At 47.0% G+C, this 16,290-nt stretch overlaps 1 protein-coding gene across 1 annotated transcript in view; it reads right to left on the minus strand.

The window, feature by feature from the left end:
• Positions 1-16,290, minus strand: part of gfra4a (GDNF family receptor alpha 4a) — a 270,519-nt gene that overhangs the window by 24,301 nt on the left and 229,928 nt on the right. The window contains exons 5-6 of the mRNA XM_055643327.1: positions 7,134-7,243; positions 616-750 (exon numbers count right to left, since the gene is read on the minus strand). Coding sequence (XP_055499302.1) covers positions 616-750; positions 7,134-7,243 — 245 coding nt within the window. The remainder of the gene's footprint in view (positions 1-615; positions 751-7,133; positions 7,244-16,290) is intronic.

Here is a 16,290-nt window from a genome sequence, read left to right on the forward strand (position 1 = left end):
CGTCTAACCGCTGCCTGGACCCACGAATGGCCAAGTACACCCCAGGAGTGCAGACCCTGCCAGGAGGTTGTGTCTGGACAGGGGGGAACTCCATTCTGTCCCATCCCCACACTCGTTACTGTGCTGCTCTCACTGGAGTTTAGAAGAATTAGGGGGGGACCTCAGTGAAACATACAGAATAGTGAAAGGCCTGGATAGAGTGGATGTTTCCACTAGTGGGAGAGTCTCGGACTACAGGTCATAGACTCAGAATTAAGGGATGTCCCTTTAGGAAGGAGATGAGAAGACATTTCTTTACTCAGAGCGTGATTAACGCTGTGGAGGACAAGCCAATGAATATTTTTAAGGCAGACATAGGTAGATTCTTCATTAGGGTGTCAAAGGTTATGGGGAGAAGGCAGGAGAATAGGGTTAGAAGAGATAGACCAGCCATGATTGAATGGTGGAGTAGATTTGCTGGGCCGAATTGACTCATTCTGCTCCTATCACTTATGACCTTATGACTATCAGAGCGTTCTTCATTTCAGATATTCATCACTGGAAGTGCCTTCCTTTGTCTATTGGTGGCAAACAAAATGCTATCTGCCCCACCCCGATAGCGGTGAGCACACTCACTGAGGCAGGTGTTATCCGTGAAGAGATTGAGGAAGCTCTCGCAGTCCTCCCGGTTGTTTCCGCTGCCGCTGCAGGTGCACCAGGGTGCCACGTTCGAGCTTGAATTGTCAATGTAGTTTGGGGTAATCACAGTACCTGATGGAAGAGAGGAAAGCTATTAGCAGCAGTACAATGGCAAAGCATGTGGGCACCTGCCAGCACATTGCACAATTATTACATTTGGTGTATCTCTCTCTATATATAATGTGCATGTATATATGTCTAGATATTATGTATGAGCTTAACATTATATATATCTCTATATGTCTGTCTGTCTGTCTGGCTGTCTGTCTGTCTGTCTGTCTGTCTGTCTGTCTGTCTGTCTGTCTGTCTGCCTGTCTGTCTGTCTGTCTATCTATCTATCTATCTATCTATCTATCTATCTATCTATCTATCCCTCTCTCTCTGTCTCTCTCTCTATACACCAGCTTCTCGTTCTCACCTAGCAAACAGCTATCAATGGCCTGTTTCCTTTATCATCGTAACTTTTTGCATATCTTTCATTCCTGTATCTCTCTACATCACCGTCTATATCTCTCGTTTCCCTCTCATATACCATATAACCATATAACCATATAACAATTACAGCACGGAAACAGGCCATCTCGACCCTTCTAGTCCGTGCCGAACACATAATCTCCCCTAGTCCCATATACCTGCGCTCAGACCATAAACCTCCATTCCCTTCCCATCCATATAACTATCCAATTTATTTTTAAATGATAAAAACGAACCTGCCTCCACCACCTTCACTGGAAGCTCATTCCACACAGCTACCACTCTCTGAGTAAAGAAGTTCCCCCTCATGTTACCCCTAAAGTTCAGTCCCTTAATTCTCAAGTCATGTCCCCTTGTTTGAATCTTCCCTACTCTCAGTGGGAAAAGCTTTTCCACATCAACTCTGTCTATCCCTCTCATCATTTTAAAAACCTCTATCAAGTCCCCCCTTAACCTTCTGCGCACCAAAGAATAAAGCCCTAACTTGTTCAACCTTTCTCTGTAACTTAGTTGCTGAAACCCAGGCAACATTCTAGTAAATCTCCTCTGTACTCTCTCTATTTTGTTGACATCCTTCCTATAATTAGGCGACCAAAATTGTACACCATACTCCAGAATTGGCCTCACCAATGCCTTGTACAATTTTAACATTACATCCCAACTTCTATGCTCAATGCTCTGATTTATAAAGGCCAGCACACCAAAAGCTTTCTTTACCACCCTATCTACATGAGATTCCACTTTCAGGGAACTGTGCACAGTTATTCCCAGATCCCTCTGTTCACCTACATTCTTCAATTCCCTACCATTTACCATGTACGTCCTATTTTGATTTGTCCTGCCAAGATGTAGCACCTCACACTTATCAGCATTAAACTCCATCTGCCATCTTTCAGCCCACTCTTCCAACTGGCATAAATCTCTCTGTAGACTTTGAAACTCTACTTCATTACCCGCAACCCCACCTATCTTAGTATCATCTGCATACTTACTAATCCAATTTACCACACCATCATCCAGATCATTGATGTACATGACAAACAACAGTGGACCCAACACAGATCCCTCTGGCACCCCACTCGTCACTGGCCTCCAACCTGACAAACAACCATCCACCATTACTCTCTGGCATTTCCCATTCAGCCACTGTTGAATCCATCTTGCTACTCCACCATTAATACCCAACCATTGAACCTTCTTAACCAACCTTCCATGAGGAACCTTGTCAAAGGCCTTACTGAAGTCCATATACACAACATCCACTGCGTTACCCTCATCAATTTCCCGAGTAACATCTTCAAAAAATTCAAGAAGATTAGTCAAACATGACCTTCCAGGCACAAATCCATGTTGACTGTTCCTAATCAGACCCTGTTTATCCAGATGCTCCCCTGACTTTCGGTCTGAAGAAGGGTCTCGATCTGAAACATCACCTATTCCTTCTCTCCAGTGATGCTGCATGTCCCGCTAAGTTACTCCAGCATCTTGTGTCTATTGTTGGTTTAAACCAGCATCTGCATTTCCTTCCATGTATATATGTATACACACACGCACACACATAGATATGTGGGTCTTTTCAGGCTCACTGTAGGGACTAGGCTACACAGAAATAAATAGCATTAAACCTTCATCCTGAGCAAAATTAGGTCATTCAACCCAGTGAGTCTTCTCCGCCATTCCATCATCGCTGATCTATTTTCCCCTCTGAATCCCGTTCTCCTGCCATCTCCCCATAACCTTTAATATTCTTACTAATCAAGAATCCACCTATCTCTGCTTTAAAAATACACATCCACCCATCCCTGTGGCAATGAATTCCATGGATTCACCAGTCTCTGGCTGAAGAAATCCCTCCTTATCTCCATTCGGAAGGTACGTCCTGTCATTCTGAAGCTGTGCCATCTGGTTCTGGACTACTGAAATCATCCTCTCTACGTTCACTCTGCCCATGGCTACAGAGTAAGTTCCAACCCATCCCCTGAGAATGCACCTTAAGATTCATCAAGACCCAAAACCTTCTCCTTCTTGATATCAGCATGCACATGAATATCAGATTATCCCACCCTGATCTTACTCAAGAACACCTATGATGTTAAAAAGTTGTGACCCAGACCAACAATACAGCAGAACAGGCCAGCAGCATAAAGTATAGTCAAGGACCAGTCTCACCCCAGTCACTCCTCGCTCCCATCAGGCAAGAGGCACAGAAGTGTGGAAACGCACTGCAGCCGATTCAAGGAGTTTCTTCCCAGCTGTTATCAGGCAACTGAACCAACTAGAGAGTAGTCCTGATCTCCCATCTATCTCTGAAGAGTCTGAAGAAGGGTCTCGACCTGAAACGTCACCTATTCCGTCCACCCAGAGATGCTGCCTGTCCCGCTGAGTTACTCCAGCATTTTGTGTCTATTTTTGGTTTAAATCAGCATCTGCAGTTCCTTCCTACAACACTACCACCTACCTCAATGGAGAACCTGCGACTTTACTGGACTTTATCTTACACTAAATGTTTTTCCCTTTAAACTGTATCTGTACACTGTACATTGTGGATGACTTGGTTGTAATCATGTGTGGTCTTTCCACTGACTGGATAGCACGCAACAAAAAAAACGTTTCACTGAACCTCAATACATGGGAAAACTAGAAACTGAACTAGAAACAGACATAGGTGCAGGAGTAGGCCATTCGGCCATTTGAGCCAGCGTCGCCACTCAATATGATCATGGCTGATCCTCAGTATCCTGTACCTGCCTTCTCTCCATACCCCCTGACCCCCTTAGCCACAAGGGCCACATCTAACTCCCTCTTAAATATAGCCAATGAACTGGCCTCAACTACCCTCTGTGGCAGAGAATTCCAGAGATTCACCACTCTCTATGTGAAAAAAAAAATTCTCATCTCGATACTAAAAGACTTTCCTCTTATCCTTAAACAGTGACCCCTTGTTCTGGACTTCCCCAACATCGGGAACAATCTTCCTGCATCCAGCCTGTCCAACCCCTTAAGAATGTTGTAAGTTTCTGTAAGATCCCCCCTCAATCTTCTGAATTTCACCGAGTCTATCCAGTCTTTCTTCATATGAAAGTCCTGACATCCCAGGAATCAGTCAGGTGAACCTTCTCTGTACTCCCTCTATGGCACGAATGTCTTTCCTCAGATTAGGAGCCCAAAACTGTACGCACTACTCCAGGTGTGGTCTCACCAAGGCCCTGTACAACTGCAATAGAACCTCCCTGCTCCTATACTCAAATCCTTTTGCAAGTAACCCAAACCCAGACTGAAACAAACTCTGGGTTGTGTACAAACAGGGAAGCTCCAGTCAATACAGAGGCAAAGAGGTCAACCCAGTGTACTCAAGCAAAGTCATTAAACAAATTGATTACCTGTTCTCTGCCTCAATGTATCTGTTAGATCTTGCACTGCATAAATGTGTCTATCCTGATTTGCAACCAGGATTATACTTCAACAGCGTATACTGTAATTGGGTGTAAAACACTTTTATCCTTTCGAAGATAGATACAAAATGCCAGTTTCACTGACGTCCTGCTGAGTTTCATTGTTTGTTTCACTCGTTACCTACTTCTCCATAGCCAGCAATGGACCATTGTGAACTCCACCTTTCCTTGATCATCGTAGCTGGCTTTGATTTGTCCTTTTGCATGCCGTTTACTCAATTGTTTCTATGTACCTTTTCATATCTCTCGTTTCCCTCTCCCCTGACTCTCAGTCTGAAGAAAGGACCCAAAACGTCACCCATTCCTTCTCTCCAGAGATGCTGTCTGTCCCGCTGAGCATTTTGTGTCTACCTTCGGTGTAAACCAGCATCCGCAGTTCATTCCTACAAATTTGGCCCTTTTGAAGTCTATGCAAAGAGTGAAGCCCTTTATTCTTGGGGAAAGAAGTGCATGGTTTTCTCTGCATCTCACCCATGCTTTAAAGGGGAATTGTTTCATGCTGATAGTGAATGTCTGGAATTTAACCAAAAGACAATAGACAATAGGTGCAGCAGTAGGCCATTCGGCCCTTCGAGCCAGCACCGCCATCAATGTGATCTGACTCACTGACACATGATCCACTGCCTGCAATCTCATCCTTTACCTCCATCAGCAAGGCATTTAGAATAAAGGTCAAAGTAGCATGAAGTACTATCTTCCTCGTTGATGACCCTCGGACTATCCTTGATTAGACTTTGTTGACTTTACCCTGCACTAAACGTTATTCCCTTATCATGTATCTACACACTGTAAATGACTCGATTGTAATCATGTATTGTCTTTCTGCTGACTGGTTAGCACACAACAAAAGCATTTCACTGTTCCTCAGTACACGTGGCAATAAACTAAACTGGCTGAACTGAACTGAAACTGAACGAGTAGGAAGGAACTGCAGATGTTGGTTTAAACCGGAGATAGACACAAAAAGCTGGAGTAACTCAGCGTGACAGGAAGCATCTCTGGAGAGTAGGAATGGGTGACGTTTCGGGTCAAAGAAGGGTCTCAACCCGAAATGTCACCCATTCCTTCTTCCCACAGTTGCTGCCTGTCCCGCTGAGTTACTCCAGCTTTTTGAAACTGAAATGAACTGATAGTGAATGTCTGGAATTCCCAGATAAATTCCCGGGGTGGCGGAACTGACATATGATGAAAGAATAGATCGACTGGGCTGTAATTCACTGGAATTTAGATGGGTGAGATATAGATGGGTGAGAGGGGATCTTATAGAAACATATAAAATGATTAAGGGATTGGACAGGCTAGATGCAGGAAAAATATTCCCAATGTTGGGGGAGTCCAGATCCAGAACAAGGTGTCACAGTTTAGGAACAGGGGGTAGGCCATTTAGGACTGAGGTGAGGAAAAACTTTTTCACCTAGAGAGTTGTGAATCTGTGGAATTCTCTGCCACAGAAGGCAGTGGAGGCCGATTTACTGGATGCTTTCAAGAGAGAGTTAGATAGAGCTCTTAGGGCTAACGGAATCAAGGGTTACGGGGAGAAAGCAGGAACGGGGTACTGATTTTGGATGATGAGCCATGATCATATTGAATGGCGGTGCTGACTCGAAGGACCAAAAGGCCTATTCCTGCACCTATTTTCTATGTTTCTATGCATAGGAGAGAACTAAAGATGCTGGTTTGAATCGAAGGTAGACACAAAATGCTGGAGTAACTCAGCGGGACAGGCAGCATCTTTGGAGAGAAGGAATGGGTGATGTTTCAGGTCGAGACCCTTCTTCAGACTGTTGTCAGGAGAGTGGGCGGAACAGAGATAGAATGTTGTCGGAGACAGTAAGACTGGTGGGAAGACTGGGTAGGGGGAGGGGATGGAGAGAGAATGGGAAAGCAAGGGGCTATTTGAAGTTAGAGAAGTCAATATTCATACCGCTTGTAAGCTGCCCAAGCGAAATATGACAATAGACGGTAGACAATAGGTGCAGGAGTTGGCCATTTGGCCCTTCGAGCCAGCACCGCCATTCAATGTTATCATGGCTGATCATCCCCAATCAGTAACCCGGTTCTGCCTTCTCCCCATTTCCCCTGACTCCGCTATTTTTAAGAGCCCTATCTAACTCTCTCTTGAAAGCATCCAGAGACCCGCCTCCCACCCTCTGAGGCAGAGAATTCCACAGACTCACCACTCTCTGTGAGAAAAAGTGTTTCCTCATCCCCGTTCTAAATGGCTTACTCCTTATTCTTAAATATGAGGTGCTGTTCCACCAATTTGTGCTGGGTGGGTCTGACTCTGGCAATGGAGGAGGCCCGGGACAGGAAGGTCAGATTGGGAATGGGAGGGGAAGTGAAAGTGCTGAGCAACCGGGAGGTCAGGTAAGTTAAAGGGAGGTGTTGAGCGACGCTCATTCTGTTTCTATGAATGGGATAGTGTTCCACTCACCCCGGCAATCTCGCCCTTTACCTCGATCAGCAATGCATTTCGAATAAAGATCAGTGTAATGTTGCAAATTAGCCGACAAGGAGCCTGGCTCTCACCTATAACGCCGGTGTAGGAGAGCAGACACGCAGCGTAGTTCTCCCTGAGGCAGCCGCTCGCCGACTGTGTGGAGGGCTGACAGCGTGTTTGGAAGTCTGCTAGCCTCGATCTGCCGGGGAGAAGGTGGAGAAGAGTAAACAGAGGCATGGATTTCAACACAAAGGAAAAATTTAAAAAACACCGGGCCCTTGATGTTCACCACGTTGGACGGAGACTGTATTCCGCAACAGCGTTGGGCAAGAGTGGCGGAACATTTTCATCACAATTACTTTGCTTTTACTTGATTAGGTAACTCAAAGCACAGGGTGGAAAGCAGACTGTCGGGCAGCATCGCAGCTTGGTCTGGGGATAGCTGTGGATGTAGCCTAGACTGTCACTCAGTCCATTACGCACCACCATCGACTCGAGCTACACTTTCAGCGTTCCCTTGGGAAAGCAGCCGGCGTAATCAAAGATTGGGTGGTCGGATGAGGACTCGCAGCCCAGAACGCAGAGGGACCCGGCATAGGGGAGGGGTGGGGCACAGAGAACGAAGGAATACCCGGTGTGGAGGGGCAGCCCAGAACGCAGAGGGACCCGGCATGGGGAGGGAGGGGGAGTCGCTGAGAACAAACACTTTGTAACTTTGTCTGGGCTCTTATGGAAGATGCATGGTGTATGGTCTGCAAAACAAACAATTTCAGCAAGACGTGTCACATATGATAATAAAGTATCAATCAATCAAGACTTGTCCCACCCCGGTCGTTCCTTCTTCTCCCCGCTCCCATCGGGCTGAAGATACAGAAACTTGAAAGCAAGCACCACCAGACTCAGGAACAGATTTTTATCCAGATGATCTAGTTTAGTTTGGTTTGGAGATACAGCGCGGAAACAGGCCCTTCGGCCCACTGGGGCCGCGCCAACCAGCGATCCCCGCACATTAACACTATCCTACACACTCTTGGGACAATTTACACTTACACCAAGCCAGTGGAAGGAAACCGAAGATCTCGGTGAAAACCCATGCAGGTCACGGGCAGAACGTTTAACCTTCGTGCAGACAGCACCCGTAGTCAGGATTGATCCCGGGTCTCCGGCGTTGCAAGTCTACCGCTGCACAACCGTGCTGCCCTAAAGGTCCTTCTATAAGCTGGGGTAGAGTCCCAATCCTCCAACCAACCTCACAAAACCCACACCTCTAGATTCAGGAACAGTTTCTTCCCGGATGTTATCAGACAACTGAAACGTCTTACCAACTAGAGAGTGGTCCTGAGCTACTATCTACCTCATTGAAGACCCTCGGACTATCTATAATCGGACTTTACTGTACTTTATCTTGCACTAAATATTATTCCCTTTTACTATCTAAATGCACACTGTGAATGGCTTGATTGTAATCATATATTGTCTTCCCACTGACTGGTTAGAACCCAACAAAAGCTTTTCACTGTACCTCAACACATGTGACAATAAACGGAACTAAATGTGTTCCTTCACACCACTGTGCAGACCAATGCATTCGGGTAAAATTAGCCAATAACCCAAGTTTTGGAACGGAGTTTTAAAAGAGAAACAGAATTAAGGTTTCCAGTCAAAAATCAGGCTCCAGGCCTGTACTTGCTGGGGTTTAGAAGGATGAGGACCTTATTGAAACTTACTGAATAGTGATGGTGATAGAGTGGATGTGGAGAGGATGTTTCCACTAGTGGGAGAGTCAGTCCAGGACCAGAGGCCATAGCCGCAGAATTAAAGGACGTTCCTTTAGGAAGGAGATGAGGAGGAATTTATTTTGTCAGAGGGTGGTGAATCTGTGGAATTCATTGCCACAGAATGCTGTGGAGGACATAGAAATATAGAAACATAGAAAATAGGTGCAGGAGTAGGCCATTCGGCCCTTCAAGCCTGCACCGCCATTCGATACGATCATGGCTGATCATCCAACTCAGTATTCCATCCCTGCCTTCTCTCCATACCCCCTGATCCCTTTAGCCACAAGGGCCACATCTAACTCCCTCTTAAATATAGCCAATGAACTGGCCACAACTACCTTCTGTGGCAGAGAATTCCATAGATTCACCACTCTCTGTGTAAAAAATGATTTTCTCATCTCGGTCCTAAAAGATTTCCCCTCTCATCCTTAAACTGTGACCCCTTGTTCTGGACTTCCCCAACATCGGGAATAATCTTCCTGCATCTAGCCTGTCCAACCCCTTAATGGACGTCAACGGATATTTACGGCATACATAGATAGGTTCTTGTGTTTAAGAAGGAACTGCAGATGCTGGTATTGAAGGTACACATAAATGCTGGAGAAACTCAGCAGGTGCAGCAGCATCTATGGAGCGAAGAAGGGTTTCGGCCCGAAACGTCGCCTATTTCCTTCGCTCCATAGATGCTGCTGCACCCGCTGAGTTTCTCCAGCATTTTTGTGTACCATAGATAGATTTTTGATTAGTACGGGTGTCAGGGGTTTTGGAGAGAAAGGCAGGAGAATGGGGTTAGGAGGGAGAGATAGATCAGCTATGATTGAATGGCGGAGTAGACTTGATGGGCCAAATGGCCTAATTCTGCTCCTATCACTTGTGACCTTAGGAACCTTCATCTTCAACCTGTAACATTTCCCTGTTTCTCTTCATACAGAAGAGGGGGGGACCTGCTGAGCTTTTTAAGTGGTTTCTGCTTGAATTTCTGATTGCTAACATCTGCAGTTTATTTTTCAATGTCTATTTTGGGTTTTGCAAGGACTGAGCTCCTATGTGAAACACGAATAAAGACGGGGAAGATGGGATTAAAAAAAGATGTGGGTTGGTGGAGAATGTGAACTTCTGAGGTAAATACACCAGGTGGAGCCAGCAATAGCTGCCTCGCCAACAGCCTGTCCTTTCCTTCCTTGTGTTAAATGTTAAGTAATGAACCGGATTTGATTGATATGTAATAAACCAGATTTGATAAAGGACCTCGAGGTTAATGAGCCATTAGGAGGCAGTGCCCATAACATGGTCAGGTTTAATCTACAATTGGAGAGGGAGAAGGGTAGATTGGAGGAGTCAGTGTTGCAGTTGAATAAAGGGGACTATGGGCCCATGAGGGAGGAGCTGGCCAAAGTTGACTGGAAAGATACACGAGCAGGGATGACAGTGGAACAAAAATGGCAGGTGTTTCTAGGAATAATACAGAAGGTGCAGGATCAGTTCATTCCTAGGAGGAAGAAAGATTCCAAGGGGAGAAAGGGACGACCATGGCTGACAAGGGACGTCAGGGACAGTATAAATATTAAAGCGAAGAAGTACAACGTAGCAAAGATGAGCGGGAAGCGAGAGGATTGGGTAATGTTTAAAGAACAACAGAAGATAACCAGAAAGACAATACGGGAAGAAAAGATGAGGTATGAAGGCAAGCTAGGGAAATGCTGGGGAAAATGGCGGCGCGCACAGTCGCAGCGGCTCGGAGCTCTCCCTCTAGTTGCCGGTGTTTTTCGTGTTTTTTTTAATGTTTACTTTCTGCACTGTGAGCCTTTCCCTTCAAATGGGAATGAACATAACTTATACCCGACTGCACATCTTGAATATTCGGAGTACAAACTTCATTCCACCCCCTCCATCTGCTATATCGGAGGAGCTGCTCCGCACAGCGGTGCCTGCCTGGAAAACGAGTCAAAGCAGCAAGCGGGGCAGACGGGGACGGAGACGGGAGAGGAAGCAAAAGCGGGGCAAGCGGGCCGGCATCCACGCTAGGCTGAGGAGCTCACCGGAACGACCAGCTTTGCCCAGCCTGTTTATAGCGAACGCCCAGTCCATTGTCAACAAGATTGACGAACTCAGACTGAGGCTTCACTCAATCAGGATAACTAGCTGTGCTTTCTTCTGTTCCAGCTGCTACGGTCAGGCAAACGCCTCCGTTGCCATGCGGTGAGAACGGAGAGGTTGAGAAGGAGTTTCTTCCCAGAGGCAATTCGGACTGTAAACGCCTATCTCACCAGGGACTAACTCTACTGAATGTTTTTTCTTCCATTATTTATTATGTAAAAGAATATGTGTGTTATGATTGTGTTTATAATTTGTTTGGTTGTTTTGTTGTTTGTCTTTTGCACAAAGGTCCGCGAGCATTGCCACTTTCATTTCACTGCACATCTCGTATGTGTATGTGACAAATAAACTTGACTTGACTTGACTTGACTTGACTTCTTCACCGAAACCTGGCTGAATCCGAACATCCCTGACGCTGCTATTGAGTTAGCAGGCCGGACTGTTTATCGAGCAGACCGAACAGCTGACTCCGGTAAGGATAAAGGCGGTGGTGTGTGCATATCTGTGTGTAACTCATGGTGCACCGCCACTGACATTGTTGAGACTTTTTGCTCCCCGGACTTGGAGATTATTACAGTGAAATGCAGACCGTTTTATCTGCCAAGGGAGTTTACAGTGGTGTTCCTCACTGCTGTTTACATACCACCGCAATCTAACGCTAAGCTAGCACTGGCTAGTCTGCATGATGCTATCCACCAGCTGAAAAACAACCACCCAGACGGCGTGTTTTTAATAGCAGGAGACTTCAATCACGTCAAGCTGAAGACTGTAATGCCAACATTTCACCAGTTTATTGATTTTCCGACCAGAGGGAACAATATCTTGGACCAGGTCTACTGCAACATTGTCAAGGGCTACAAAGCGTCCCCCTGCCCCCATCTTGGCCGATCCGATCACATCAGTCTGTACTTAACACCTGCATACAGACCCCTCATTGCAAGGACAAAGCCAACAGTTCACACCATCATGGTCTGGCCAGAAGGAGCCATGGACAGGCTACAGAACTGCTTTGAGTACACTGATTGGGACATCTTTAAACAGGCTGCCACTCACAACAACCACACAGACCTCAACACCTACACCTTATCAGTATTGGATTACATCACCTTCTGTATGAACAGTGTCACCACACACAGGACAATGCTGACACTCCCCAACCATAAGCCATGGATGAATGGCGCTGTACCTGGTCTGCTGAAGGCCCGGGATGCATCTTTCCACTCAGGTGATGCAGAGGCCTACAGAACAGCAAGGTCCAGTTTGAGGAAGGGCATCAGGGAAGCAAAGCGCCGCTACACGAAGCGTATCGAGGAGCATTTTAACGGCTCAGACTCTCGACGCATGTGGCAGGGCATCAGAACCATCACCGGCTACAACAGCTCCACACACGCACAAAGCTCATCCCTCCCTGACGACCTGAACTGTTTTCTTTTGCCAGGTTTGACTGCGCCGACAGCAGTGACTGCGGCAAGCGGTCCACTGCGGCAAGCCTCAACGACTTCCGCCCAGTTGCACTTACCCACATCATCACCAAGTGCTTCGAGAGGCTGGTCCTGGCACACCTCAAAAGCTGCCTACCCCCCACACTGGATCCCTATCAGTTTGCCTACCGCAAGAACAGGAGTACGGAGGATGCCATCTCAACGGCACTTCACTCCGCCCTCTCCCACCTCGACAACAGAGACACTTACGTAAGAATGTTGTTCATCGATTACAGCTCAGCATTCAACACCATTGTACCATCAAAACTGATCACCAAACTCGGTAACCTGGGCATCGACCCCTCCCTCTGCAACTGGATACTGGACTTTCTAACCAACAGACCCCAGTCTGTGAGGTTACACAAGCACACCTCTTCAATCCTCACTCTGAACACTGGCGTTCCTCAGGGCTGTGTGCTGAGCCCCCTCCTCTACTCCCTCTTCACCTATGACTGCACACCTGTACATGGTACTAACACCATCATCAAGTATGCAGATGATACAACGGTGATTGGCCTCATCAGCAACAACGATGAGCTGGCCTACAGGGAGGAGGTCCAGCACTTAGCAGCATGGTGCGCTGACAACAACCTGGCCCTTAACTCCAAGAAGACCAAGGAGCTCATTGGAGACTTCAGGAAGTCCAGAGGCGGCACGCACACCCCCATCCACATTAACGGGACGGAGGTGGAACGTGTTTCTAGCTTCAGGTTCCTGGGAGTCAACATCTCCGATGACCTCTCTTGGACCCACAATACCTCTACTCTGATCAAGAAGGCTCACCAGCGTCTCTTCTTCCTGAGGAGACTGAAGAAGGTCCATCTGTCTCCTCAGATCCTGGTGAACTTCTACCGCTGCACCATCGAGAGCATCCTTACCAACTGCATCACAGTATGGTATGGCAACTGCTCTGCCTCCGACCGGAAGGCATTGCAGAGGGTGGTGAAAATTGCCCAACGCATCACCGGTTCCTCGCTCCCCTCCATTGAGTCTGTCCAAAGCAAGCGCTGTCTGCGGAGGGCGCTCAGCATCGCCAAGGACTGCTCTCACCCCAACCATGGACTGTTTACTCTCCTACCATCTGGGAGGCGCTACAGGTCTCTCCGTTGCCGAACCAGCAGGTCGAGGAACAGCTTCTTTCCGGCGGCTGTCACTCTACTCAACAACATACCTCGGTGACTGCCAATCACCACCCCCCCCCGGACACTTATTATTATTTATTCAAATCGTTTGCTATGTCGCTCTTCCAGGGAGATGCTAAATGCATTTCGTTGTCTCTGTACTGTACACTGACAATGACAATTAAAATTGAATTGAATCTGAATCTGAATCTGAATCTGACAACATACGGGCACAGCAGGGACCCTCACCACCGGTGCTGACTCTGAACCCCCACGACGTGAGACGGACCCTGCAGCACACCAACCCCAACAAGGCCACCGGACCTGACGGAGTACCAGGGCGGGTTCTGAAGCACTGCGCAGGGGAGCTGACTGCGGTGCTCACGGACCTGTTTAACACCTCCCTGCTGCAGGCCTCCGTCCCAACATGCCACAAGACAGCCACAATCAGCCATCAGGTCCCTCAACGACTATCGGCCAGTGGCGCTGACACCGGTGGTGATGAAGTGCTTCGAACGTCTGGTACTGGGACACTTAAAGAACAGCATCCCCCCCTCCTTAGACCACCACCAATTTGCCTATAGGGCAAACAGGTCGACGGAGGACGCAATGTCACTGGCCCTCCACTTCACCCTGACACACCTTGACCAGCGGGACAGTTATGTGCGGATGCTATTCATAGATTATAGCTCCGCCTTCAACACCATCCCCCCCCCAGTCACCAAGCTGGACCACCTGGGCCTCAACACACACCTGAGCAGCTGGGTCCTGGACTTTCTCACCGGCCGACCACAGACTGTGCGCATGGGGAGGCAGGTCTCCAGCATCACCCTGAACATCGGTGCACCACAGGGCTGTGTGTTGAGCCCCTTCCTCTTCTCCCTCTACACTCTCGACTGCAAACCCACCCACGAGGCCAACACCATATTAAAAGTTTGCAGATGACACCATCGTGGTAGGCAGGATCACGAGTAACAACGAGGCCGCCTACAGGACAGAGGTAGAGAACCTGGTGAGCTGGAGCCGTGAGAACAACCTGATCCTCAACGCAGCAAAAAACAAAGGAGATGATCCTGAACTTCAGGAGGAGACCGAAGACCTTCGTCCATCAGCTCATCACCATTAACGGCGAGACAGTGGAGGCTGTGCAGAACATCAGGTACCTCGGGGTCAACATCAGCCACGACCTGACCTGGACCGTCAGCATCACGGCGACGGCCAAGAAAGGACTTCAAAGGCTTCACTTCCTGAGGTGCTTGAAGAGGGCACGTCTCCCACAACAGCTGCTGGTGAGCTTCTACAGGTCAGCCATCGAGTCAGTTCTCACATACTGCATCACAGTATGGTACTCTGGCTGCACCGCAGAGAACAGGAAAGCTCTCCAACGCGTCATTAAGACTGCTGAGAGGATCACTGGCACCCAGCTCCCCAGACTGGAGGACATCTACCGGACCCGCTGCATCCGGAGGGTCAAGGGCATCATTAGAGACAGCACACACCCTGGACACTGCCTCTTCACCCCCCTGCCCTCAGGAAGACGATACAGGACACTGAGTGCCCACACGACAAGACTAAAAAACAGCTTCTACCATAGAGCTGTGACACTACTGAACTCTATCCCCCTCCCACACTGATTCCCCCCCTCTCTCTCACACACCCGCCCATACTCCTATATGTTTATAGTCTCATTTTTTTAATAGTTCTTTTTTAAACGTATTTTATACTCATATTCCTGTGCAGCTGGAGGACTGCTCCAACAAAATTTTGTTGTCTTGTACAATGACAATAAAGATTATTATTATTTATTATTATTATTATTATTATTATTATTATTATTATATTATTATTATTATTATTATTATATTAAGCTAGCCAAGAATATAAAGCAGGATAGCAAAAGCTTTCTTTAGGTATGTGAAGAGGAAAAAATTAGTTAAGACCAAAGTCGGACCCTTGAAGACTGAAAAAGATGAATTTATTATGTGGAACAAGGAAATGGCAGATGTTGAACAGGTACTTTGGATCTGTCCTCACTAAGGAGGACACAAACAATCTTCCTGATATAGTAGTGGCCAGAGGATCTGGGATGACGGAGGAACTCAAGGAAATCCACATCAGGCAGGAAATGGCGTTGGATAGACTGATGGGACTGAAGGCTGATAAATCCCCAGGGCCTGATGGTCTGCATGCCAGGGAACTTAAGGAAGTGGCTCTGGAAACCTGCATTGGTGATAATTTTCCAATGTTATATAGACTCAGGATCAGTTCCTATGAATTGGAGGGTAGCTAATGTTATCCCACTTTTTAAGAAAGGCGGGAGAGAGAAAACAGGGAATTATAGACCAGTTAGCCTGACATCGGTGGTGGGGAAGATGCTGGAGTCAATTATAAAAGATGAGATAGCCGAACATTTGGATAGCAGTAACAGGATCGGTCCGAATCAGCATGGATTTACGAAGGGGAAATCATGCTTGACTAATCTTCTGGAATTTTTTGAAGATGTAACTAGGGAAATGGACAATGGAGAGCCAATGGATGTAGTGTGCCTGGACTTTCAGAAAACATTTGATAAGGTTCCACATAGGAGATTAGTGGGCAAATAGTGGGAAATAGTAAAAATTGGAAAGAGCCATGGTTTTCAAGGGAAATTGGACACAGTTCGGAAAAAAGAGAGAGATCTACAGTAATTATAGGCAGCATGGAATGAGGTGTTTGAGTATAAAGAATGTAAAAAGAATCTTAAGAAAGAAATTAGAAAAGCTAAAAGAA

Source organism: Leucoraja erinacea, chromosome 1 (assembly GCF_028641065.1).
Source record: "Leucoraja erinacea ecotype New England chromosome 1, Leri_hhj_1, whole genome shotgun sequence".
Taxonomy (NCBI): Eukaryota; Metazoa; Chordata; class Chondrichthyes; order Rajiformes; family Rajidae; genus Leucoraja; species Leucoraja erinaceus.